General features: G+C 44.5%; 1 protein-coding gene across 5 annotated transcripts in view; it reads right to left on the bottom strand.

The window, feature by feature from the left end:
- LOC147436320 (potassium transporter 1-like) overlaps nt 1-19,271 on the bottom strand; it is a 33,077-nt gene extending 13,806 nt beyond the window's left edge. Inside the window, exons 1-3 of one of the 5 annotated variants that reach the window (XM_086489242.1) lie at nt 18,995-19,271; nt 18,317-18,522; nt 17,792-17,879 (exon numbers count right to left, since the gene is read on the bottom strand). In XM_086489242.1, the coding sequence (XP_086345368.1) occupies nt 17,792-17,866 (75 nt within the window). In that variant the 5' untranslated portion in view covers nt 17,867-17,879; nt 18,317-18,522; nt 18,995-19,271. Of the gene's footprint in view, nt 1-17,791; nt 17,880-18,316; nt 18,523-18,872 lie in introns of all 5 variants that reach the window. The other 4 variants (XM_086489240.1, XM_086489244.1, XM_086489243.1 and 1 more) reach the window with 4 other exon arrangements.
- Between the last annotated feature and the right edge of the window lie 6,331 nt (nt 19,272-25,602).

The raw sequence follows: 25,602 nt of genomic DNA, 5'->3' as shown, positions 1-25,602 counted from the left end.
GGATAATACGCTCTATCGTCAACAAGCAATATGCATAGCTCAGCCCTTACGACAGAAGGTGATGGATGAAGCACATAATTCTCCTTATGCCGAGCATCTGGGAATTGCTTCCACCACTAGTGCCCTCGAAAGGTATTTCTTTTGGCCAACACTCCGTGCGGACATTGAAAAACATGTACGTGAGTGTTTAGTCTGCCAAAAAGTAAAATATGACAGACATAAAGTTTATGGCAAGCTTCAACCGCTCCCTGTGTCTAACACGCCATGGGAAAGTATTGCCATGGATTTTATTACGGATCTTCCTAGATCCAAGAATGGAAATGATGCAATCTGGACTATAGTAGACAGATTCAGTAAGCAAGCACATTGTCTTCCAGTAAAGAAGACGATCAAAGCTGATCACATGGCTATAATATTTCTAGCTCAAATTTTTAAACACCATGGATTGCCAAAGACTATTGTCAACGATAGAGATCCCCGCATGACTAGTCTATTTTGGCAGGCATTGTTCGAAAACTTGGGAACTAAGCTTGATTTTTCATCAGCTTATCATCCTCAAACAGATGGTCAAAGCGAAATCGCTAATGCCACTGTTTAGATCTCCTCAAGTGCTATGTTTCGGAACGACAATCCCAATGGGAACAGTACTTACCAATAGTTGAGTTTGCGTATAATAATACCATACATTCCTCAACTGGTAAAGCTCCCTTCGAAATTATTTATGGGAAGCCACTCTTACTTCCTATTATGGTTACCAAAGAAAATATCTTCGCCGCAGATGAATTTGTGCGCAATATTGATATTGCCCATCAACAAGTAAAGCAAGCGATTCTTCGTACTCAAGAGCAACAGAAGAGAAAAGCAGACAAGCACAGAAGGAATCTCAATCTTGAAAAAGGACAATATGTCCTGCTTCGGTTTGAGAAAGCTAGATTGAAAAAGCGGGTCGGAAAAGGGAAAGTTGTTAAACTTTCCCATAGATTTTACGGCCCTTTCAAAATTACAGATAAAGTCAATGACGTGACTTTCAGATTGGATTTGCCTTCTAACTGGCGCATCCATAATGCTTTTCATGTCAGTCTCCTCCGACCATATGCTGGACCTCCTCCAGTGGCGCAAGTACAAGAAGATCCTCCAAAAGTCGAAGAGACTAAGGAAATCCTTCAACCTGAACAGATAATACACCACTTGGACAGACAACTCAAGTCGGCGAGTCTACATCGAAAGTATTTAGTCAAGTTCAAGAATTACACTCCTTTAGATGCAAAGTGGATGACTGAGTCCGATCTTAAGGACTACCCAAACATCTTGCACAGTTATGTTGACGCTCTACAGTTGAGGTCAACTGTTTAGAACCAAGAGGGATGTAACTATGTCAGACTTTGTAAATAATTAATTTATTTACGAGAAAAGAATTATCTAATTAGTTGTGTGCACATCTAGCAATTTATGGGGCCTCACGTGCGCCCAAGTTTGGGCCAGAGCACCTCAGGGAGACCCTAGCAGAAAAATACCCTGAAGCCCTAGTGATTGGGAAATCGGGTCTTCAATAAAGGGGTAGATAGTAGCCTCAGATTTCAGGCTCAGAAAATTACGCGCGCTAGTGCAAGCACAAGAATGAGATGGGGTCCTTAGAATAATAACCCTAAGGCCTGATTATTTTACGGCCTCAGGATAAGTTAGTTAAAAGTATTCTTAAGTGAATTTGCGCTGGACCAAATGGCCGGACAAGTGCGCACAGGTAATGCCAGAGCATTGCTGGCACTGCAATGCGCTAGGGAGCAGTTAACGTTTTCATTTGTTGCATATATGTGTGCAGTTGTGCACTTAATTGCACATTTCATTAACTAGCATAGGATTTTTAAAGTCAAAAGTTGAATGGTTTAAAAAATTTTAAAGTGTGCCACTTGGCAATGCAATCTCTCTCTCTCTCCCTCACTCCCTCTCTTCATGCTAGCGCCCCCTCTTCTGGGAGGCTATAAGAGAGCAGCCCCTCCCCCTCTTGCCGGGTTGGCAGTGCACTACCCCCCCCCCCCCAAGTTGACCACCCTCTACGCAGTGAAGCTCTCCATTGAAGCTTGAGAGCAACACCTTGTGGTGTATGTGGAGCCTCTGAGCACCCATCACCTAGAACAAGGCCTCTCATGGTTGCATGCAACTTTGGGAGAAGTTTCATCGCGTAAAGTAGTAGAAAACTCTCTTTCTCCCTTGTCTAGTTGCTGCAAATTCCCTGTTTTCAGCCCTTAATCACTTGTATTAGGGTGAATTTCAGCAAAGTCTTAATAGAATCTCATTCCCCACTACCTACTCTACACATACACCAAGTTTGGAGCATTTCCATCGCGAAAAGGACCTCCAATTTGGCATTGGAACACGCTCAGGTAACAATTTCTAGTTATGTGCAGAAAATTACAGCAAGCGTGTGTGTGTGTGTGTGTGTGTGTGTGTGTGTGTGTGTGTTTTGCATGTTTCTGTGGTTGGTTAATTGCAGGAATGATTACGTCCAAAGTGGCATAGTTAGCGGAAGATAGACCCTCATTCGTTAGAGCTTCCGATGAGTTTTGTGGAAGGTAGACTCTCCCCTACGAGAGCTTCCCAAAATCTCGCAGAAGAGGATAGATCCTCTCAGTAGTCAAAGAGCATTTCTTCTACTCTCTCTCTCAGTCAGAAGCAGAAAAAGGCAAAGAAAGAATAGAGGACGGGCTTTCGCCCCATTCCTGTGCTTGTAAAGATTCTCCCTTAGTAATAAAGATATTCTCTTTATGGGGGGGGACCAGCCCATCTTCTGGTCCCCAATGAAGTGTCAAGCTTTCTCTCTCTCTCTCTAATTCTCTTGAGTATTTGAAGTGCAATTAAACGTCAGTTTACGCTTCCGTACTTTTGTGACAGCTACCTTTCTATAGGCTGAATTCTGAGTTTTTCTCTCTGCTGAAACTTCAATAGGCTTGCGTTAGTGATTGGGGCTGAAACGCTCGACAATTGTTGAGGTCTTTCTGGTGTTTTTGCATGAAAAACGCTGGCTGAAAATGGGCTGTTTTGGCAATGAAAACGCTGGGCTGAATGGCCTATGGGAAGTCGCTAGGCAATGCCAATTGACGGCGAGGCTGAATGCTGTGGGGGAAACACCAGAGATGGGAGATGGATGGCGAGGGATCTTGATGCTAAGGGGGGCACTGCTGAGAAGTTGCCTGTTGAGCGGGAAGCTCCTGCTGCCTCTTCTGCCAGAAAGTGCTAACTTGGGTTTGCTTATATATTAACTTAGCAAAATTGCCCTACCTACTTTTGTTGGAAAGTCATTAAAAAATAATAAGTGAAAATACCAATAAATAGGAAAATAGGCTAAATGCACTGGAAAATTCCCCTAACCGATGCTAATGGATTCTGATGGGAATTCCGATATCATGTTGTGTGCAACCGGAGGATATGCATCTATGCTAAGTGACTGGGAATGCACGGTCTACGAATAGACTCACAAAAGTGCCAGATCACTGCTAATCTAAACTGACTGAACCCTGCTGTGGTGTAGCTTGTCCACAGACACATAGGGTTGGGATGTGTCACGTGACAATCCATCTGCTTGAGGAACTCTGGAAAGATAAGATTCTCGCTGGCTTATGGGTCAAGGAAGATAAGTACCTTGAAGCCACCGATTTCTCCATATGTCAGACACAATTCTTTGGACGCATCCGGTACAAATATGCCATACATACTGGTAACAAGTCCTCCTGCAATTTTGGCTTTCTTGGCAAGAGGTTGCTCTAGACTTTTATCACCTTTATTGGGATATACATAGGAGGTGTGTTTCGTTTGGAAACATTCGAAACATCAACCTTCTTGTTGTAGAGTATCTCCTTGGCTAAGTGTCAAATGAGGTCTTGTGGGTTGAGTCAAATTCTCGCGCAAATCCCATGAATTTGTACATTCCTGTCAAGGATTCTCGACGTCTGACGGTTGACCTTTAGTTACAAATTCCAATCTTCCTTTCATAAGCTTATAGTTGACCACGACATGTGTTAAGAGTTACGCCACCGTTGCTTCAACATCTTGTACGGCTAGTGACTTCCCGGGCTGGCCACCCATTGTACATCACGTAGGTTGCACAGGCAGGCACTTTAGCATGTGTCAGCCGGTCATTTTTTGAGCCTGGCTGGGTGCACACATATTTTAGCCATTTTATGGGCTTTTATATTTTTGACCCATTTACACAATTTTGCCCTACCTCAACCCAACATCCTATAAAAGGACTGCTTGGGGTTATGTATTCAACACATTGTGTATTGAGAGTGCTTGCTTGTAGCGTTTCAAACTCTCTAGCATTTTCACTCTCTCCTCTCTCTTCGTCCAGCGCTTTTGGCACGCTTTGGGCTCTCTCCCTCTCCGTTGCTCACTCTCACATGGTATCAGTCACCAGTTTTGGGGAGCACTAAACTCCAACATTTAGGCAAAAAAGCAGCAACGTTGATCACCCAACAGGTTTTCACCGCCGGAACTTGCAACAACATCAGCGATCAAGGGCAAAAGCTAGCACTACCTCTTCTGCATTGATCCATCACGGAGAATGGCCCTTAAGGGACCTAGCATTTTTTGGAGCACCGACCTTAGCGTTTTTGGCTCTACAAGCTTCGCCCAGCACCTCCTCGCCTAGGCACCCCCTCCTTGCAACAAATCGCCCCCATCTACACCAAATCTACCTAGCGTTTTTCAGCCAGACTTGCGTTTCCTGGGGACATCGGCGTTTTTTCTGGCTGCTGCCTTTTCAGAAAACGCCGAGCCTTTGCATCATCCGGGAACGGCCTACACTTGCCTGGAGTCTGGACCCTCTCCCATCGCCTGGAACCACCAGATTTTCACTTTGGTCAGGTATCTGCAAGTAATTGGCAATTCTGGACACGCTCTACTTGCTGTTTTTTTCTCTGTTTTCAGCCTTTCCAAGGCCCTCAACACCAGGAATCCTTGAAGGACGCGGTCTAGACGTTCCGGTACCGATCGGCAACTATGAGCACACTGAATTTTCTGTCTTGCAGCTATTTTCAGCCCCTCATACCTACGTTTTCTTAGAGGACAGCAGCAAACCCTTTGTGTTAGGTACCTCTTACCACGGGATCCTCTTCAGCGACTTGAGATCTTATCTATTGACCCTTGGGACCATTCTCTCAGCACGCCTTCGAAGCAAAAGGGACAACAATCCCAAAAGGCGGCCTCCACGTCAACTGCGACACCAACGCCTTCCACTTCTGTGGCTACGTTGTCATCTGCCAACACAACATCCAACAACTATGCCCTCACACAATTTCTTGAGGAGAAGAAGTTGGATCTACACAACTATGCTGTATGGAGGACGCACAATCATTGCCTACCATCGACTCTGGGAATGGTTGAATGATTTCAACAATTCGGCTACCCAGCCTACCCTTGTCACCGCCACTCGGGATCAGATCAACAAGTGGGTGGATCGGGACATACGAGTCTTCACCACAGTTACAAGGGACGGGGGGAACAACCGAAACCGGGCCAGGACGGCAAGGGAACGGTCGGAAAATCCGCCGACCGGCGGGGTCGTACGTTGCCGAGGATCGGGGCAGACCGGGGACAGAAGGGGATGGTAGGCAAAAAATTCAAAATTTGAAAAAAATGACCATTTTCAACGTTCATTTGTAGCCAACATCCACTTTTTTTGGGGGGGTTTGGCCCTTGGGAGGCTATAAAAGCACCCTTGGGCCTCCTCTTCCCTCAAGCTCTCCTCTCTACGGTCTACCTTCTAGTATCTACACTCTACACCGTCTAGACTCTAGAGTCTACGGTCTACCTATGTTAGGTGCAGCGGAATGAAATTGCTCAAGATGAGTGCTCCGAATTGTACTCAAGGTTCCTTTTGTTCTTATGGAAGGGAGAGCCTTCCGTTCTTAATGAGAGAATGCTATGATCACAAACAAAGTGAATGGACACTGTGCGTGCAAGTGTATGAGACTGAGAGATAGAGAGAGAAGAGAGATACGACACCAGAGACGTTGTTAAACCCTCCTCCGAAGGCCCCACTCTCGTCGGCGAGAGTGGTCTACTTATGATTGCACAAATTGGTACAAACTGTATGCATGAGACTGATGCAAGTCTAAGCTATGTCGACGATGACGACAGGGATGACGAAGTCGACCTAAGGGCTGAAATCTGCAATCTGGTATCTGCTGTCCAAAAACGCTATGGGCTGAAATCTGCTGTTGTCGAAAAACGCTGTTTTGGGGGGCTGTTTTCTGATGATCTTTGTCGTAGAAAATCTGCAGGTTTAGGGCTGAAAACTGAGGTTCTTAAGGGCTGAAAACTGAGGTTCTTAAGGACTGAAAACTGAGGTTTCTTCCGGGCTGAATCTGCTACTCTTTAGGGCTGAATCTGCTATGACCAAAAACGCTAATCATCATGGGGGGGTCTGCTGGCGATGGCAGGGCTGAAAACGCTGGTGTTTACAGGCTGCTGAAAACGCTAGGCTTGGGCTTGCTTGCGGTGAGGATCTGCTAATGCAAAAACGCTTAAGGCAAGGGACTTTCCGATGATGGTTCTTCTAGAGAAAACGCTAGAGGGATGGTTCTTCTTGCTTGGAGGGGAAAACCGCCAAGGGGTCTTGTTGAGAAGTTGTCTGCTAAGCTTGGCTCCTGTTGCCTCTTCTGCCAAATAGTGCTAGCTCTAGTTTGCTTATATACAAACTTACTCAATTTGCCCTACCTACTTTCCAACAAAAGCCACTTAAAAATAATAAGTGAAAAATATCAAAAATAGGTAAAACAGGCTAAATGCACTGGAAAATTTCCCTAATGGATTCTGATGGAAATACTGATGATCATGCTGTGTGCAACCAGAGGATATGCCTCTACACTAAGTGACTGGGCATGCACGGTCTACGAATAGACTCACAAAAGTACCAGATCACTTCTAATCTAGACTGACTGGAATGACTGAACCCCGATTGTGCTGTAGCTTGTCCACGGATACATAGGGTTGGATGTGTCACGTGACATCCCGTCCTTTTCAAAGTGAGGTACTGGTACCGAACTGTATGGCGTCGAGGGAGATCGCCAATAGCATCCGGAATCCTGGAAGGGACTCTTTGCCGGCCCACTCTGATGCGTAGGTCATGCAATACTTGAACTTCATAAAGGTCTGCAACGCTTGCTTCTTTGGGCCGCGCCGAAAGCGACAGAGTCTTCTGTGGCTCCTTCAATGCTTCAACTTCGTCGAGAGTCATGCTTCTTTCTTCTTCAAGAATCTCCATGGCTGAAAATTCCTGAAACCATTTCCAACACAAAACCATGAACATACCTATTCCATGTAAAGTGAGTGGAAAAAATCTCGTCTTCCTCAAAGACTGTGCATGCAATGTAGATGAACAAAGAGGCGGAGTGACAAACCGTTCATCAAACACATGCAAACAACGAGATCGAATCTTCCTCTTATGATCTAAAGCAATCAACTTTGGCAATTCACAACGAAAATGCCCATGCTTGGTGGTCATACTTTCATGTGCTCTTTCTACAAATGTGTCATGCCAAGAAAGAGACATGGAATGTGACTTCCTTGAATGCATACTTTTCAGCTTTTCATGAACAATCCACATACATTCGTGCTCATTCATGAGTGAAACGTGCTCAACGTACAATAAGTCATGCCTAGGAAAAGGGATCACATAAAGACGCTGACTAAAATACAGGAAACGATCACGAATGGAACACTCGAACAATACGTGCGTATCAATCATGCGAACACATAATACTTCCTGTAAGGGTTCTTTGGACCTAGGCTTGAGAGCCAAGATCGGTTCTTCCTGAATGATCGAATCATCATGTGGGTATTCTTTGGACCTCGACTCGAAAGAAGATCGGTTCTTTGTGATTGATCGAATCTACAACGAGGTTAGCTTCGCTAGAAAAAGCATCATCCACTAACACATCATCCTTGTGAACAATCACATCATCTTCATGCAACTCATCATGCTTGTGAGAAATCACATCTTGATCATGCAAATCATCATGCTTATGAGAAATCACATCTTGATCATGCAAACCATCATGCTCATCATTATCATCCAAATCATCATGCTTATCATTGTCATTCAAATCATCATCATGCAAATCATGTGTGTCATACTTTGAAGAAGAAGAGACTGAGAGAGTCTCCTTTTCCCGAATCTCTTGCATTTGTGTCTGAGCTTGAGAAAGAGTAGCAAGAACTCTTTCATGTGTTGGTCGCTCTTTCTTTTGACGGCGGCTGCCATTCTTTCTTGGTGTCTGCGCTCCATTTCTGCTTTTCTTTCTGGGTGTCTGCGTTCCATTTCCACCATTCGTTCTGCATGTCTTGCTTCGTGTTCTAACTTCCTTTCCATAAACATATGATCCAAAGCCTCCATAAGAGTTAGTGCAATCCTTGACGTAGATGGGGAAGGGTCAAAAAAAACTCCTGGTGGGGAAAATTCTTCTTCGCCTCTCTCATGATCATCACCTCCAAGCGAAGTATCCATTCCGCTTCGAGTGATGACCATCCATTGAAGTCGTGGGTTCTTGTGGATTCTTGTGGTCTTGGGTTCTTAAGTTCACGAGAACTTGGGTTCTTGGGGGTCTTGCGTTCTTGAGGTTCTTGAGATTTTCTTTCGCTTGCAATCAGTGTTTGAGAAGGATCTTCTCTTCACCCAAGTTCTACTCCTTTCCGCGGGCGCACCCCTTGGCAGCCTTCCGCTCACACCAAGGTTGCTTTTTCCCACCTCACGTCGATTGGCGGGCAGCTAAGTGCACGTTCCGCTCTCAATGAGTGAAAAGAGACACAAGGGGAGGCTGGACAAGCCCTTCTTTCCTGGGATTCCTCTCACTCTTTCAAAAACACGATTAGGAATCAACACGCCCAAGTGAACTTTGGTTCGTGCGACCGCAACAAGCAAAAAAATTTCTTGTGATTCTTGTGGTTCTTTCCTTGAGTGATACAGAACACTGCCAAAGCTCTGATACCAATGTTAGGTGCATCGGAATGAATGTTTGCGTTGCTCAAGATGAGTGCTCCGAATTGTGCTCAAGGTTCCTTTTGTTCTTATGGAAGGGAGAGCCTTCCGTTCTTAATGAGAGAATGCTATGATCACAAACAAAGTGAATGGACACTGTGCGTGCAAGTGTATGAGACTGAGAGATAGAGAGAGAAGAGAGATACGACACCAGAGACGTTGTAAAACCCTCCTCCGAAGGCCCCACTCTCGTCGGCGAGAGTGGTCTACTTATGATTGCACAAACTGGTACAAACTGTATGTATGAGACTGATGCAAGTCTAGGCTATGTCGACGATGACGACAGGGATGACGAAGTCGACCTAAGGGCTAAAATCTGCAATCTGGTATCTGTTGTCCAAAAACGCTATGGGCTGAAATCTGTTGTTGTCGAAAAACGCTGTTTTTGGGGGCTGTTTTCTGATGATCTTTGTCGCTGAAAATCTGCAGGTTTAGGGCTGAAAACTGAGGTTCTTAAGGGCTGAAAACTGAGGTTTCTTCCGGGCTAAATCTGCTACTCTTTAGGGCTGAATCTGCTATGATCAAAAATGCTAATCATGGGGGGTTCTGTTGGCGATGGCAGTGCTGAAAACACTGGTGTTTACAGGCTGCTGAAAACGCTAGGCTTTGGCTTGCTTTCGGTGAGGATTTGCTGATGCAAAAACGCTAAGGCAAGGGACTTTCCGGCGATGATCCAAATGCTGAAAACGCAATGCTGATGCAGATCTAGGCGATGGTTCTTCTGGAGAAAACGCTAGAGGGATGGTTCTTCTTGCTTGGAGGGGAAAACCGCGAGGGGGTCTTGTTGAGAAGTTGCTTGCTGAGCTTGGCTCCCGTTGCCTCTTCTGCCAAATAGTGCTAGCTCTAGTTTGCTTATATACAAACTTACTCAATTTGCCCTACCTACTTTCCAACAAAAGTCACTTAAAAATAATAAGTGAAAAATGTCAAAAATAGGTAAAATACGCTAAATGCACTGGAAAATTTCCCTAATGGATTTTGATGGGAATACTGATGATCATGTTGTGTGCAACCAGAGGATATGCATCTACACTAAGTGATTGGGCATGCACGGTCTACGAATAGACTCACAAAAGTGCCAAATCACTTCTAATCTAGACTGACTGGACTGACTGAACCCTGATTGTACTGTAGCTTGTCCACGGACACATAGGGTTGGATGTGTCACGTGACAACCTACAAGCGCTCAAGCTCTACCCTTGAGTCTCCACTCTCTCCCTCTTCTATCCTCTCAACTTTGAAGCTCTCCTCTACTCTCTCTCCACAAAAGCTCTCCTCTACTCTCTCTCCACACAAGCTCTCCTCTAAGCTATTAGCTCTACTCCCTCTCCACCATCATGTCATCTCAAGCTAACTCCACTTCTCAAGCCGGCTCTTCTCGAAGGAGGCCCGCCGTGCAAACATGGTCGTGGTGGGATGAAGTCGACTCTAGCAAGCGTGGTAAAGGTAGCGGTGCAAGACCATGGACGTGCAAGCTATGCCCGTACAAGAGAACGGGTGGTGCAAACAAAGTGCGAGCCCATCTTCTTCATGAATCCGGTTACGAGGTGAAGTTTTGCCCTCGAGTATCTCCCGAGAAGAGGTTGGAGCTTCTTGAGAAGGTCACAATGTATGAGGTCGCGGAAGCGGCCAAGAGGGACCGTTTTGTTGCCGTTGATCCCTCCGCCACGGCGACACCGCGAGAGCAAAGGGAAGCCAACCTTGACGACACCTCTCAAGCGTTCAAAACAAATGCATCTACACCGTCCTCTTCCGTTGCGCATCGCCAAAGCACCCTCAACGAAAATTGGAATCCTAAATTGAGGGAAGAGGTGGATAGGTCGGTTGCCCGATTCTTCTTCCACGACCACATTGCGTTCCATGCTTCGTGCTGAGTTTCCCTTGGGCATATGCACATTGCAATCTCCCACTTTATATTCATTATGGGGTCTTGACTCTCGACTCTCCATACTAACACAACATGCTCTATTCTATGTGGATAGGTCTCCATACTTTCGAACCATGGTTACGAAAATAGGGGAATATGTCTCCTACCTTCATCGGAGAGGCTTCGCACCACCCTCCTTGACAAAGAGAAGCTTGCCGTGGAGCAAGCGGTCCGAGCAACAAAGGATTTGTGGGAGACCAATGGCGTCTCTCTCCTTGTAGATGGATGGAGCGACACCCGCAAGCGGTCCATCCACGGAGTGGTGACCTACTCTCGGGGGGAGATGTACTTTGTGGAGTCACATGATGCATCCGATAGTGGCAAGGCCGCGGAGAGGCGTCAAATAGGGCAACCGGGGCTATCATTGAGGGCATGTATCCAAGCATCCATGTCACATTTTGCATGGCGCATTGCCTCAATAACCTCCTCAAGGACATAGGGAACTTGTCATGGATTTCACCCACCATTGGTGACGCCTCTCGAATTGTCTCTTTTGTGCTCAACCATCAAAAAGTGCGCCATGAGTTCTCAAAGAGGAGCCACTTGTCCTTGCTCAAATATTCAGAGACAAGATTTGCATTCAATTGGCATATGCTAGGCCGCTTGTCTACATGTGGCGGAGCCTTAAGGGGCCTCTTTCTCAGTGATGAGTTCCAGGCCATGCCGGAGTCTACATCAGCAATAGGATTGAAATGCCGAGAATGGGCCGACGACGTCGCTTGGTGGGAGGAGGTGAAGACTCTTGACGCCATGGTCAAGCCTATTCTACACCTACTTCGAGTTGTGGATGGCTTACAGCCATGCATTGGCAAAGTCTACGAAGCCACGGATCGGATGATAGAGGCACTCGATAAGCTTGTGCCTGACCCTGTTCAGTATGCGGAGATTCATGGCTTGTGTGAGTCGAGGTGGAATGGATACTACTCTCCACTTCATGTGGCAACTTATGTGCTTGACCATGAGTTTCAAGGAAGGCGTCAAGAGACCGACAAGGTGTTGCTAAATTGGCTCTCTCTTACAAAAAAATAATTCTGAATGACTTATTGGATTTATAAGTGAGGGTTTTCTCGCTTGGAACACCAAGAAAATAATTCTAAATGAATTATTGGAATTTTAAGTGAGGGTTTTTCTCACTGGAGACATCCGAGTACGGTGTATTCCTAGTGCGTCATTGAAAGTAATGACGGGAGCACTGAACGGGATATCTGTAAGGCCACCAGGAACGGGTACTTTTGATGCGTCACATCGGATGGGTGATAGGGAGCATCGGAAAGAAGTATCCGACCATCCGGGAACGGACATCTCTGATGCGTCATAGGATGGGTGACATAGAGCATCGTGAAGGGGATTGTACCGTAAGTTCGGTAGGAAAGGACTAGGTGATGGGTATTCCTTATGCGTCACAAGGTGGGTGATGGGTGCATCGGAAAGGGAATATCCATAGTCGAGAGGAAATCCGAACTGGAAAGAGGAATATGTGTAAAGACGCAAGCACAAGAATAAAGATGGGTTCTGAGAAGCTTTTCTTAAAAAGCGGAAAATTTTAACGAGTTTTCTGGAAAGAGCAAACACTTTCCCGCGAGGAATCTATGTCTGCATTGCATTTGTGCATGTGATTGCATCCAGGGACGCCTTGGAAGTGTTGTGAAAAGCATTGTTTTAAACTTATAAGGTTTTATTGAGTTTTTGGACAAGTTCATACCAATTTTAAAATATGCCGACCGTCCACTTAATAAGTGGGCAACCACTTAGAAAATAAAGCAACAAAACCAGCCAGCGAATTCTCTCTCCCTCTTTCGGGTAGAACAGAAAAAAAAAACGGCCACGATCTCTACGCGAGCACGTGCCATGGTCAAGGAGCTATAAAAGCACCACATGCCCTCACTGAAAAGGAGTTACCACCACCACCAAGAGAAGACTCTGCCGCCAGAAGACGCGAGAGATCACGAGACTACGAAGCACAGAAGTCGCTTTTCCCGCGCAAGAGCGACAGGTATCTATTGTGGATTCGCCATACGAATAGTTGTCATGTGTTTGCAGGTACTTCATCGCGAAGGAGAAGCGAGAAGGCTTCGGCCTACGCTTGGGAATTCCGAAAACGGAATTCGAAAATTGTATGCGGAGTCTCAACTCCGAGTACAGACGCAAAAAGGATTGAGAGCTTGTCTCTCGGATTTTCCTTACGGGAAGGAACGACCATCGAGTGAGAGATTTAGAACGGAGGGGTTTTCTCCGGTTCTTGTGCTTGTAAGAAGATTCTCCCTAATAAAGAATTCTCTTTAAGGGGGGGGGACCAGCCCATCTTCTGGTCCCTAGTACTGTGTCGATCTTCTCACTCTCTCTCTCTATATATTTATTTCTCTCTATATCCTTTGGCTTCAATATTAAGTGATGAATTCTATTTATCCGAGTATATTTTATATTGTTATGCGCTCCCGTTTGTGACAGTGATATCAGAGCATGGTCTCCTCTCTTTCTCTGTAAAGGAGGACGACTCTAGGAAGATATGGGAAGAAGCCATGACAAGCCAAGAGAGAAGTAAGCAGGCGGAAACCTAAGTCCTACAAGAAAAAGCTCGCAGAGTTGGAAAAAAAAAAAATCTCTCTGCAAGAAGTCTACACAACAACAAGAGCATGATGATCAAGAACCTAGAGAATCCAAGGAGCGAAATGCTCGAGATCCTTCAGAATCCAGAAAATATCCATGAACATCAAACCATAACCATAGCCAAGAAATCCCGTCATTCCGGGAAGGATATGAAGGTCTTTAGACCTCAGAACACTCCGGTCAAGTTTGATACTTTTGACGGATGGAAAGATGTCCCAAAAGCTAACGCTTTCATTCGACAGTTTGAAGTTGCCTTTGCAAGCGGCAATTTCTGAAAAGCGTCGATGGGTGAGGCATGTGACAAAACACCTCAAGGGGGCTTGCAAGTACTTGGTGGTATACCAAAGCTTTACAAGGAACTTACAACAAGACTTGGATTCAATTCCAAGCTGAATTTTCGGACAAATTTTTTTTTTCCTCTACACTTTGAGGAAGGCATTCAAGAAGATTGGGATTGGTTTTCCCAATAGGAACATGAGCGAGTCAAAGCAAGTAGTGGTTCACTCTTGCCAAGGTAGCTCCATTCTTGATCCTCTCTGAGGAAGGAAAGATGAACAAATTTAACGAAGGACTTTTGCCCGAATTTCGTAAACGCATCTGCAAGATACTTTGCAGCAGATGGTGGAGTCAACAATAAAAGCTGAAAGTGTACACCTTAGTGTATATAGAATACAATCCCCATAGTGGGACAAGAACCATTGAACACAGAAACAACGAATTTTTGTTACCTCTCCTCGAAGGATACATTGCTATCCGGAGAAAGTTTGGAGTAAGGGAATTCAATCTAACTCCTGAGGTTTTGACCCTCAAACTTTAAGTGAGAGGGCAGGTCTTAGATCAAAGTTAAATCTTTGAGGAACTCATCAACTGCATATTGCTTTTATGCACGACATATGCATGTGTCTAACCAGGACAATCACCCTCGAGTATCTATGAGAGTGGGATCAATTTGAAACATTGTTTTCTGAGATGAATTGGTTTGCTCAACCATCCAGAAGGTCAACTATTGATCTCGTATCCGGTAGTTCACCAACAAATTACCTGCTACTGCGGGTAGGAAATTATGAAGGAACCATTTTGAGCTTACAAGCAAAGAAAAGCTTTCATTAAGCTTGAGTTCTCTTTAAGCCTACAGCCCTTACCCGGTAAGGGAAGATATAGTAGTGCTTTTCGCACAAGTGAAGGAATACTCTCTTTACAAGGGAAGGAACAAGCAATGACTACGGCCTATGATCAAGGAATCCAAGGATTAAAATCCTAGTTTATTGATGAGCGGGTTTTGCTCTGAGATTGAGCCAAGGGATCGTCAGGTTGAGCGTCTTCGCTCGAAGACATCGAGATTAATACTCTTATGATTTGGGCATTCCCTATGTGGGAGGACACAAGAGGTTTAATATTCTCTGGACTAACAGCGCAAGATTATGCGCAAGAACAAATACCTAGATTGATTTCTAGGAGGATTATACTTCTCGGGATTGAGAAGGTGGAATTGAGTTAACAAGTTCTCGAATGAGGAAACTTCCAATCTGTTGGAAAGACGTGAATGACGAGTTCTTACATGGCTCGTAACTTTAATGAAAGGTGAAGGATATCCTAGAGGTACTAGAGAAAAGACATAAACCGGTAAGGTAAGTATTGAATTATTGAATTATTGTTTAATTTAAGTTTTAAGTTCTCTTTTGAGAAAGGACTAGCTCAACTCACCATTGAGCAAGATTTGGAATCTTTCCGATTTCTCCACGGCAGTTCAGTTGGACCTCTACACTTGAGGACAACTGTTTATAAGTAAGAGGGATGTTGCTAAATTGGCTTTATCTTACAGAAAAATAATTCTGAATGAATTATTGGATTTATAAGTGAGAGGGTTTTCTCGCTTGGAACACCAAGAAAATAATTCTAAATGAATTATTGGAATTTTAAGTGAGGGTTTTTCTCACTGGAGACATCCGAGTACGGAGTATTCCTAGTGCGTCATTGAAAGTAATGACGGGAGCACTGAGAACGGGATATCCGTAAGGCCACAAGGAACGGGTACTTTTGATGCGTCACATCGGATGGGTGACAAGGAGAATCAGAAAGAAGTATCCGACCATCCGGGAACGGACATCTCTGATGCGTCATAGGATGGGTGACATAGAGCATCGTGAAGGGGATTGTACCGTAAGTTCGGTAGGAAAGGACTAGGTGATGGGTATTCCTGATGCGTCACAAGGTGGGTGACGGGTGCATCGAAAACGGGATATCCATAGTCGAGAGGAAATCCAAACTGGAAAGAGGAATACGCGTAAAGACGCGAGCACAAGAATAAAGATGGGTTCTGAGAAGCTTTTCTTAAAAAGCGGAAAATTTTAACGAGTTTTCCGGAAAGAGCAAACGCTTTCCCGCGAGGAATCTATGTCTGCATTGCATTTGTGCATGTGATTGCATCCAGGGACGCCTGGGAAGTGTTGTGAAAAGCATTGTTTTAAACTTATAAGGTTTTATTGAGTTTTTGGGCAGGTTCATACCAATTTTAAAATATGCCGACCGTCCACTTAATAAGTGGGCAACCACTTAGAAAATAAAGCAACAAAACCAGCCAACGAATTCTCTCTCCCTATTTTGAGTAGAACGGGGAAAAAAAAACGGCCGCGATCTCTACGCGAGCAGCTATTCGTGCCGTGGTCAAGGAGCTATAAAAGCACCACATGCCCTCATTGAAAAGGAGTTACCAACGCCAACAAGAGAAGACTGCCGCCAGAAGACGCGAGAGATCGCGAGACTACGAAGCACGGAAGTCGCTTTTCCCGCGCAAGAGCGGCAGGTATCTATTGTGGATTCGCCATACGAATTGTTGTCGTGTGTTTGCGTGTGTGTTTGCAGGTACTTCATCGCGAAGGAGAAGCGAGAAGGCTTCGGCCTATGCTTGGGAATTCCGGAATCGAAATTCGGAATTTGTCTGCGGAGTCTCAACTCCGAGTACAGACGGAAAAAGGATTGAGAGCTTGTCTCGCGGATTTCCCTTACGGGAAGGAACGACCATCGAGTCAGAGATTTAGAACGGAGGGGTTTTCTCCAGTTCTTGTGCTTGTAAAAAGATTCTCCCTAATAAAGAATTCTCTTTGAGGGGGGGGGACCAACCCATCTTCTGGTCCCGAGTACTGTGTCGATCTTCTCACTCTCTCTCTATATATTTATTTCTCTCTATATCCTTTGGCTTCAGTATTAAGTGATAAATTCTATTTATCCGAGTATATTTTATATTGTTATGTGCTCCCGTTTGTGACACAAGGAGGTGAGCAAAGGATGGCGGCTTGCATTGGAGCGCCTTGAGCCTAGCAGTGACTCTAGGCGCAAGATTAGAGACAAGCTACTCAACTACAGGCAAAAGAAGGGCTTCTATGGATGTGTAGATGTACAGGTTGATCGCAACAAGATTGGCTCGGTTTTGTGGTTGGAGGACTATGGAGGAGATGGCCCACATTTGCAACGCTTGGCTATTCAAGGTTCCAGAAAGTCTTTGTCGGCTCCAAAACTGACTTGTTTTGGCATGAGTGTTTAGGCCCCCAAACGACTCCATGCAGCACATACATTGTTTCAAGAGGCTACACAGATAGTCCATGCCGGCACACAATCCTTTTGAGAGTCTTCAAAACTAACCCATGTTAGCACGAAGTGTTTCAAGAGACTATAGAACTAGTCCATGCTCTCATAGAATCTTTTCAAAGACTTTAAACTAGTCTGTGCTGGCTCAAAGTGCTTCAAGAGGCTCCCAAACTAGTCAGTGCTGGCATGGAGTAATTCACGTAAAGTAGCTTCTTGTTGTGGTGCAAGGATAAAGTTTGCCTTGCCTCATTTTGCTTGGTTTGTAGATTACACAGAAAAACTCGCTCGGGAGTTGAAACTCCTCCCCTACGCTAAACAAGATCTACCTTAAACTATCTGCTCTTGGCAGGCATTCCCTTAGCAAACTACATACTATTCACTATTTGAAGTATGAGCAAGTAAGTTGATATTGACATAAGCCCTCTTTTAGGTTCTTAGACCTGTTAATGACAGCCATAAGTCATGTTTTTATTCGCCAAATTCTATGAAAAAAAAGATCTTGTCAAAGCTCTCCTTTCACTACGTTCTCGAGCAAGGATCTTCACACAACATCCTCTCACCAAGCTCAGAACCAACAATCCATCAAGACATAGCCCCTAGAAAATGCAAGGCACAACATTTAAACTTCCCAAACATACCTCTTCACCTTTGGCAAGGCTATCATCTCCTCTCTTATGAGACCTTGTAGGATTGGCTAATGCAAGCTTCGTCATCCACACAAATTTCCTACATGTTAATAGGCGATATTTGACTGGAGTTAACAGGGTTAAGCTCAAATACACAAGTACTCCTACATTGCAGGAAATCCTGGTTCTTTTGACTTTCTAGGTGTCTACTAAGAATGTTGTACCATCTATTCCACTGTAGGCAACTCTTGAAGATTAAACTGGCAAATTGTTCAAGAAATGAAGTGTTTGAATAACCAACGAGCAAACTATCTCCATAATCATTCTAGCCGTAGTGCTTTGCAAGTGTGGATACTACTATGGTTAGTGGATCATCCATGCAAAAGTGCAAACATTGGCAAGCATTGGAAATCAGAGGTGGACCAGAAGAGAAAAGCAGACATACATGACCTCTAAAATGTGCAGTGATTTGCATAACAACCTATATTTACATAGCAGAGAGCTTCTTTCGTAATGAGAAGGAATTGAAAGGCTTACTTGATGGTTTCCTTTGTATGTTCCTGCCTCAAAATCCATAGCAGAAAATTCAGCTAGAGCTTATTGTCGAGCTTTAGCTTGCCTCTCACCCGGCATCAAGGTCCTCCACTATTTTGCCCATGTTCACTCTTTGCACAGCTGCCTATTATCCGTACGGAGACCAGCTGAACAACTTCGCTTGACAAATTGCACTGAGGGACAGCCTGCTATAAGTAACAAACTCTCTCTCTCTCTCTCTCTCTCTCTCTCTCTCTCTCTCTAAGACGAAGGTTCTAGGTACTGGCAAGAACAATTTAACTCTCTCTCTCTCTCTCTCTCTCTCTCTCTCTCTCTCTCTCTCTCTCTCTCTCTCTCTCACACACACACACACACTCACACACCAAGACGAACGTTCTAGCTACTTGCAAGGACACCTAAAATGATGAAAAGAGGAAAGGGTTCACCAAGAGGGAAAAGAAGAAGGTGGCACACACACAAATCCAAGGGGAGATTGCAAGAGCCAAATGGCAGTTACAAGCTGCAAAAGGACAGAGAGCTTGAAGGATAGAGGACGAACAAGACGATCGAGATGACAAAGTTGCAAGGCAGAGCTTGAGGCATGCAACTAATCGTAGTGAATGTGTATAAGTAACCTCGTACTGGCTTTCAAGTATTGCTTCATGGAGATGGCAAGGATACCTGCGCAATGGGGAGGGACTCGGGAGGAAGCCGAGAAGGCCAGTCTGTAGATTCCCGAGGTTGCTGCAAGGGGGAGCTAGCCCCGACAAGTAAATGCAATGGGCAGCCGTGTGGCATTGGGTACAGCGCGCATGATCAAAAGGAGACAGCGACAATGTATCTGTGGTAGCGATGGCGATGCATGCAGATATCCAAGAGCCAAGGAGATGATTGACGCGAGGAGTGAAGATGGAAGTTGGAACTGTGTAGCGTGTAGCCACTTTTTGCACAGAAAGTGCACTCATACACTCGGAACCCATCAACATTTTAGCGAGTATAGAATGAAGATCCTCCACTAAAAGCGATACTGTTTAGCCTAAATGAAACAGAACTCTCTGAGTGGGATTCTCTTTAATGGGCCAACGAAATGGCTTTTAATGAAACAAGGAAAATTTATCTACAAATCAAGCTTTTTGGTTGTACGCTGTCCCTCTCTTTTAACCCCTTGACACTAAATCCCATGGGGTCGTTGTTAGGTCTTTTAACAATGCAGTCCGTGGGAGGCACTCATCTCAAGGCCGTTCAAGCCGCTCAATGGCTTTATCAAAAGGCTTGAACCCTAGGTCGTCGGCTCATGACTTACCATGCATTCGCATCGGTTTTCTTGATCAAATAGGTAAAATGTGGTCTCTTGTTCTCTAAACTTGTCTAGACAAGAGTAAACTAGGATAAGGATCGTAATATTGGACTCTGCTCCATTGCATCACAAGCTCTAGTGACCTAGTATTGCACGTCCTACTTCCCCTTTGTAGATCCCACCAATCACATTTCGTTCAAGACTGCATGCTCTTTAGATGAGGCTCTTAAGCATGGTTGCTTGTTTTCTCCCCCGAATCCTGTCCTTCTTTTTAGGTGAATTGCTCATATTTCACAGAGGACAATGTGATCTACCTATTAAAAAATACAATACACTACCAAAATATTGTGAAATCTTTGAACGCTAACATTAATTAAGGATGCTCGTCAAAAATCAACCTCGCTCTAAGGTACAAATCTAAGAGTAATTTTGCACGGCTATGGGGCATTGTAATCCAACCTTCAGCTAATGTGTTTACAACAAGTACGGTGCGATACACATAGGCTTTTGTCATCTAGGAGTGAACAAAGACATTGAGATGCTAACTCTACTATTTATGGCAAAGTTAACTTGGGCAAGGCTTCGTTTTCAAGAAGATGACACTTCTGCTTCAAGCGTTTGTGCTCAGCTTTCAACAACATGTGTATAGCTTAGCTCATGTCTTTCATGTGAAACTACGCTAACTCATGTACAAGTTTAGTTTATCATTCTGAGTTTTTGAACAAAGGGAGTATAACCTTGCTTGTGAAACTGCTCTAACTCATGTACAATTTTATATTTTATCATTGTAAGTTTTTGAACAAAGGGAATATGAAAGATGGCTAGGGGGTGATGCATGACAGAAGTGAAACAAGTGATAAAATCACAAGGCCTGCGAGGGTGAAATGAGTAATGGGGGTTATCTCTTAGGTGTCAACATTTTGAATTCCACCAAAACTAAATAAGCACAACAATAAAATTGAATTTACATGTCATTGCAAGCCAAATAATGCAAGTTCTAACACAAGTATGATGTCAAAATCGAAAGGATAAAGAACCACGAGCCCAAAAGAAGCTTCGAGCCCAAAAGAAGCTTGTTAAAGCTTTCCCTAAAAAATTTGAGTTCATTCCCATTGCCTACGATGGTGGCCAAATCATTAACACAAAGCTCCCTTTACCCTTGAATGACCATCCCCATCCCTTTTTTATTAAACTTATTGATGACCTTAATAAATACATTGAGATTGAGGAGGATGAGGAGAATAAGTACATCTAATTGTAAGACTAACCTCACCAGCAGCAAGAATAAAAACCACCTGCAACGAAACCACAGATCTTAATTCAAGCCTTGGAGGTGGCAATGAAGGAAAGAATAGTACAATGAAGCCAAATAATGCAAGTTCTTTTTTTTTTTTTTGCAAAACTCACAATTGTGAGTGGATAGTATTAAGAACATCAGAAATATACACCAATCCTCAAGCTCAGACCGAGCCTTGAGGGTCAAAGGATTACAAGTTTTCTACTTGACAGAGAAACCACTACTACTCCTAGGCTTTCCTTATTACAAGATGTTATGTATTGTTCTAGACCAGTCCTCTGAGGCTTGTTTGCCTCCGATCATGTGGATCGTCACTCTGCTCTCTTGTATGATTTCACAAAATCTTGCCACAGCCAGATCCCCCTTAAACACGCGGCAATTTCTTGCTTGCCAAATATGGTGAAAGAAGTAGTACCTGATTACTTGGGTGCATACAAGAAGAGCAAGACTTCCCAGCCTGTTACTACCAAAGAAAAGGTCATTCTTGAAGAACTTAATTTTCCACATCCTTTGAGTCCACTTGCATATTTTCCCAGCCATGCCCCTGATTGCCTGGCATCCCAAAAGGTGGGCTAGGTCTTCACTAGCTATTCTGCACCCCGAGCAACGATCGGACCCGATGCCTCTTTCTTGTATCTTTACGCCCGTCGTCGGCAGAGCACCCCACATCACTTTCCACAGAAATATCTTCATATACCGAGGCCACCTTGGCTTCCATATGTTCTCCATGACTCCCTTCCACCGTTTTTCCATCCAGTGCCTCTTCCATAATTTGTTAAGGGGTCTACACCAATTATCCTTGTGCATTAATGTATGGTAAATGCCTTTAGAGTGTGTTTTCCAAAAGAGGCTACTCTCGGGCCATCTCCAAGTGTCCCATTCCAAGTTGGATTCACAGATTGGCATCACCACCTTATCAAGCTCTTTCATCACCCTGTAGACTAGTAAGGTCTCAAAGTCATTCAGTTGATATTGGATGGCTAAAGAGTCAACAATTTTCCAGCACTTCCTGTTGCCATCCCAGAATTGCTCTAGTCGAACGAGCCCCTTATTATTCATTCCTGGCCATTTCTATCCAATAGGGGCTTTGTGGCGGCCCCAATATTTTAGAGATCCAATGGGACCAGTGCAAAATGGAGTTCTTAAAGTATCTGGTTACTTCCCCACATTCCAAAACCTCAGTTGCACTTTTGCACTTCCTCATCAGCTCCCCTGAGACTCCACCAGATCTAAGATAAGACCACTTCGGGGTGAGAAGTTTGTCGTGCATCACAACCCCCTTCCACTTTCCCCCTTTCGATCCTAGTTTTGCTGCATCAAGCATTTCCTTGGTCATGATAGCCCAAGCTTGGTTCTGTTTAGCCAATGAGACCATAAATTTGGCACAAAGGGCCTCAACATGGGATACAGGGTTAAGGATGCGAGCCCTCCTTCGTCTATTGGGCAAGTAACTACCTCCCATCTAGCCCACTGCCATGGCCGGGAGGTTTTCGTGTTGTTCTTCCAAAGAAACCTTTTCACTGGTTTTAAGAATTCTTTCCGGTTACACTTAGCCATCTTGAGCACGGGGCTGAGGAAAGCAATATACGGGATCATAAAAGCATTGATCACTCTAATCCGGCTTTGGAAGGGTAGGAGAACGAACTCCCACCTTCTCATTTTGGCGCTTATTTTTTCAAGGACCCATTGAAATCTTTGATTGTGGATTACGTCCACCCCTATGGGGGCTCCCAAGTGTCTAAATACACTCCCTTTCGAGATAATCTCTCCTGTCCAGACTGCAGGGTCAAAAGAGTTGTTCTCCAACAAGGAGATTAGTCTTGACTTCTCTATATTGCACTTGAATCCCGAGGCCACGGCAAATGTTTGCACAATCTCCAGAGCTCTCCTGACAACTTGAGGGCACTCCTTCAAGAATAGGAGCGAATCATCTGCGAACATTCTGGCCATTAGGCTGGTTGTTGCCCGACAATGCCAGACCTTGAATCTCTCCCCGCGTAGCACTAGCTTCGAGCATTGTAATGAGAGGATGCGACTCGATGGCAAAAAGCAAGGGGGCCAGGGGACATCCTTGCTTGATAGACCCTTTAACCTCAAAAGAGCCCACAATTTTGTCATTAAACAGGAGCTCTGATTGGCTTCCAATGCCAAGTGTGCGTATGAGGCGGCAAAGGCGAGGCCCAAAGCCCAGAGCTCCCATGACTTCTTATGTAAAGGACCATTCTATCCTGTCATAGGCTTTGTCGAGGTCCAGTTGCAACAAGATGCACTCTTGCTTGGAGAAAGATGCATACTCTATTCCTACCATTGCTGCCAAGATATTGTCATATATAGATCTCCATTTGATGAACCCGTGTTGATGAGGAGAGATGATCCGACTTAGGAGGGGGGCAAGTCTGAGAGCTATCACTTTGACAATAATTTTGTATGCTACTGACATCATCATAATGGGACGCCAATGTTTAAGTCGAGAGCAACAGATCTGTTTGGGGATGGGCTTGATAAGCCCTCTCTTAACACTTGCATCCAACGTCTCTTCGGAAACAGCTAGATTGGCCATCCGTGTAACTGGACCCTTGAGATCATCCCAAAATTCCCTGAAAAATTCAACCGTCAGTCCATCCCAGCCAGGGGACTTTTCATTGCCAAGAGCTTTTAGTGCCGCTGAGCATTCTTCCTCAGAGAAGGCCTTTTCCATGCGGTTGGCTTCCTCCTGAGGAACCTTCTTTTCAACACTTCCAAGTAAAGTCACCCGGGCTTCTTCCACTTCCTGAGATTGGGTCTCTGGCTGGCTGAGATACTTGAGCATAAGTGCGGCCATCTCATCTTGGTTTTGAATTGTATTCCCTTTCTCATCATTGAGCACTTGCACGCGGCCTCGACTTTTCCTCACTTTCAGAGCCGTAAAAAAATGTGCTTGGTTAGAAGGCTCTGGTTGAAGGAAAGTTTCTCTAGAGAGCAATCTTGCCTTCTTGATTTTCTCTAGCTGTTCATTGGCCAGGCGAGATTTAGCTTCAAGCCATCGCTTGTGCTCATCTTCAGTAGCCAGTCCGACAGCCTTCCTAGAGGTTAATTGCGCTACCTCCTCTGTGAGATGTTTGATAAGTGCCTCATTGGCTTTTTTTACCCGAGGACCCGAAGTTTTGATAGCTTTTTGTACACTCCAAACGAATAAATTCCAAGCATTAGGTTTATTCATTCCCACATATTTCTTGAGCTTTCCCAATTCTTTCTTGGTGATGCTTCTGCAGAGAGGGTCTTTAAACAAGTGGGTCCCTGTATAACAAGAAGCTTTGCCCCCCCCCCCCCACCTTCTTCTTTCTTGAGTTGTAGGTGTAATGGCATGTGATCGGAGAGGCTTTTTTTTAAGATTACCTTCATCTCTAACGTCGATGAGATCCAATCAGCTTGATGAGAGCAGTAGCATCTGTCCAGCCGGGAGGCAGTGCGGGCATACTGAAGGCTTGTATAGGTGAATCCAAGCGTGCAAGTTCTAACACAAGTATGATATCAAAATCGAAAGGATAAAGAACCAGGAACCCAAAAGAAAAGAATCCTCATTGCCCAATGCCTCCCCATAGAAAAATGCACTTTACAGACCCCCCAAGACATGTAGGTAAGCAAATCAAGGAGAAACTTGTTAAAGCTTTCCCTAAAAAAATTGAACTCATTCCCATTGCCTACGATGGTGGCCAAATCATTTACACAAAGCTCCCTTTACCCTTGAATGACCATCCCCATCCCTTTTTTTATTAAACTTAGATGACCTTAATAAAGACATTGAATTTAAGGAGGATGAGCAAAATAAGTACCATTTGACGGTTGGACTAGCCTCACAATTTGCTTTGAAAGGGCAGTTGGATACCTACTAGAGGGCAAACCACCTGCATCAAAACCACAGATATTGATTCGAGCCTTGGAGGTGGCAATGAAGGAAAGAATAGTACAATGTTTGAGCAAAGAAATCATTTTACACAATTGAAAAGGCGATGATGGCATTTCATTTTATGAGCATATGAACATGCTTTTACAAGGAAGCTAATGAAGCAAGGTCTAGCGCTCAACTAGAATAAGTCGTCAGCCGCTTTCTACATTCAAAGATCAAAGTTGCAATTCATAGATGACAATATCATTGTGGCAAGCTTTACACATTGCAATAGTCTCGACTCTATAAAGTATAACACTCATGACTCTAGAGCTTTGAGTTGTAGGTGGGAATCGTCGCTAACTTATTTGGCCTCAAGTGGTTCTCTACATGAGCCGATTCTTTGCACTATGATTGTAGCAATTGAAAGGGTTGTAGGTGGCCAACAACTCTTTCTATGCCAGTCTGGTCAAGGAAGCTGTTGACAAAACTCCCTCTATTAGCTAAAACGTCGTCTCCGTGCATGATGTCTACTCCAAATATTGGACTATCTATCTTCCTCAAAGCCCCCTTTTCTAGATATAGCGCCTTTACCTAGCTACTATTTGATCCCAAGCGATAATCGTTAAGGACTATGCAAGAACGATGGGGGACTTGATCCTTGGTGACTAGGAGAGGGCGCAGAACGAAAGCAAAGTACCTGCAAGGGGCTTCCAAAAGCACTCATGAAAACTCAATCCACCACCTCAAAGCAACCATGGGCCATGCTTTCGAAGGTCTTTCACTTCCAAATTTTTAGTCTTGAACGTATCATGGTAAGTTTACACCCC

Source organism: Adiantum capillus-veneris, chromosome 18 (assembly GCF_014529385.1).
Source record: "Adiantum capillus-veneris isolate H3 chromosome 18, ASM1452938v2, whole genome shotgun sequence".
Classification (NCBI taxonomy): Eukaryota; Viridiplantae; Streptophyta; class Polypodiopsida; order Polypodiales; family Pteridaceae; genus Adiantum; species Adiantum capillus-veneris.
Note: the sequence above shows the minus strand (reverse complement) of the source record. Positions and strands in the feature narration are given on the sequence as shown.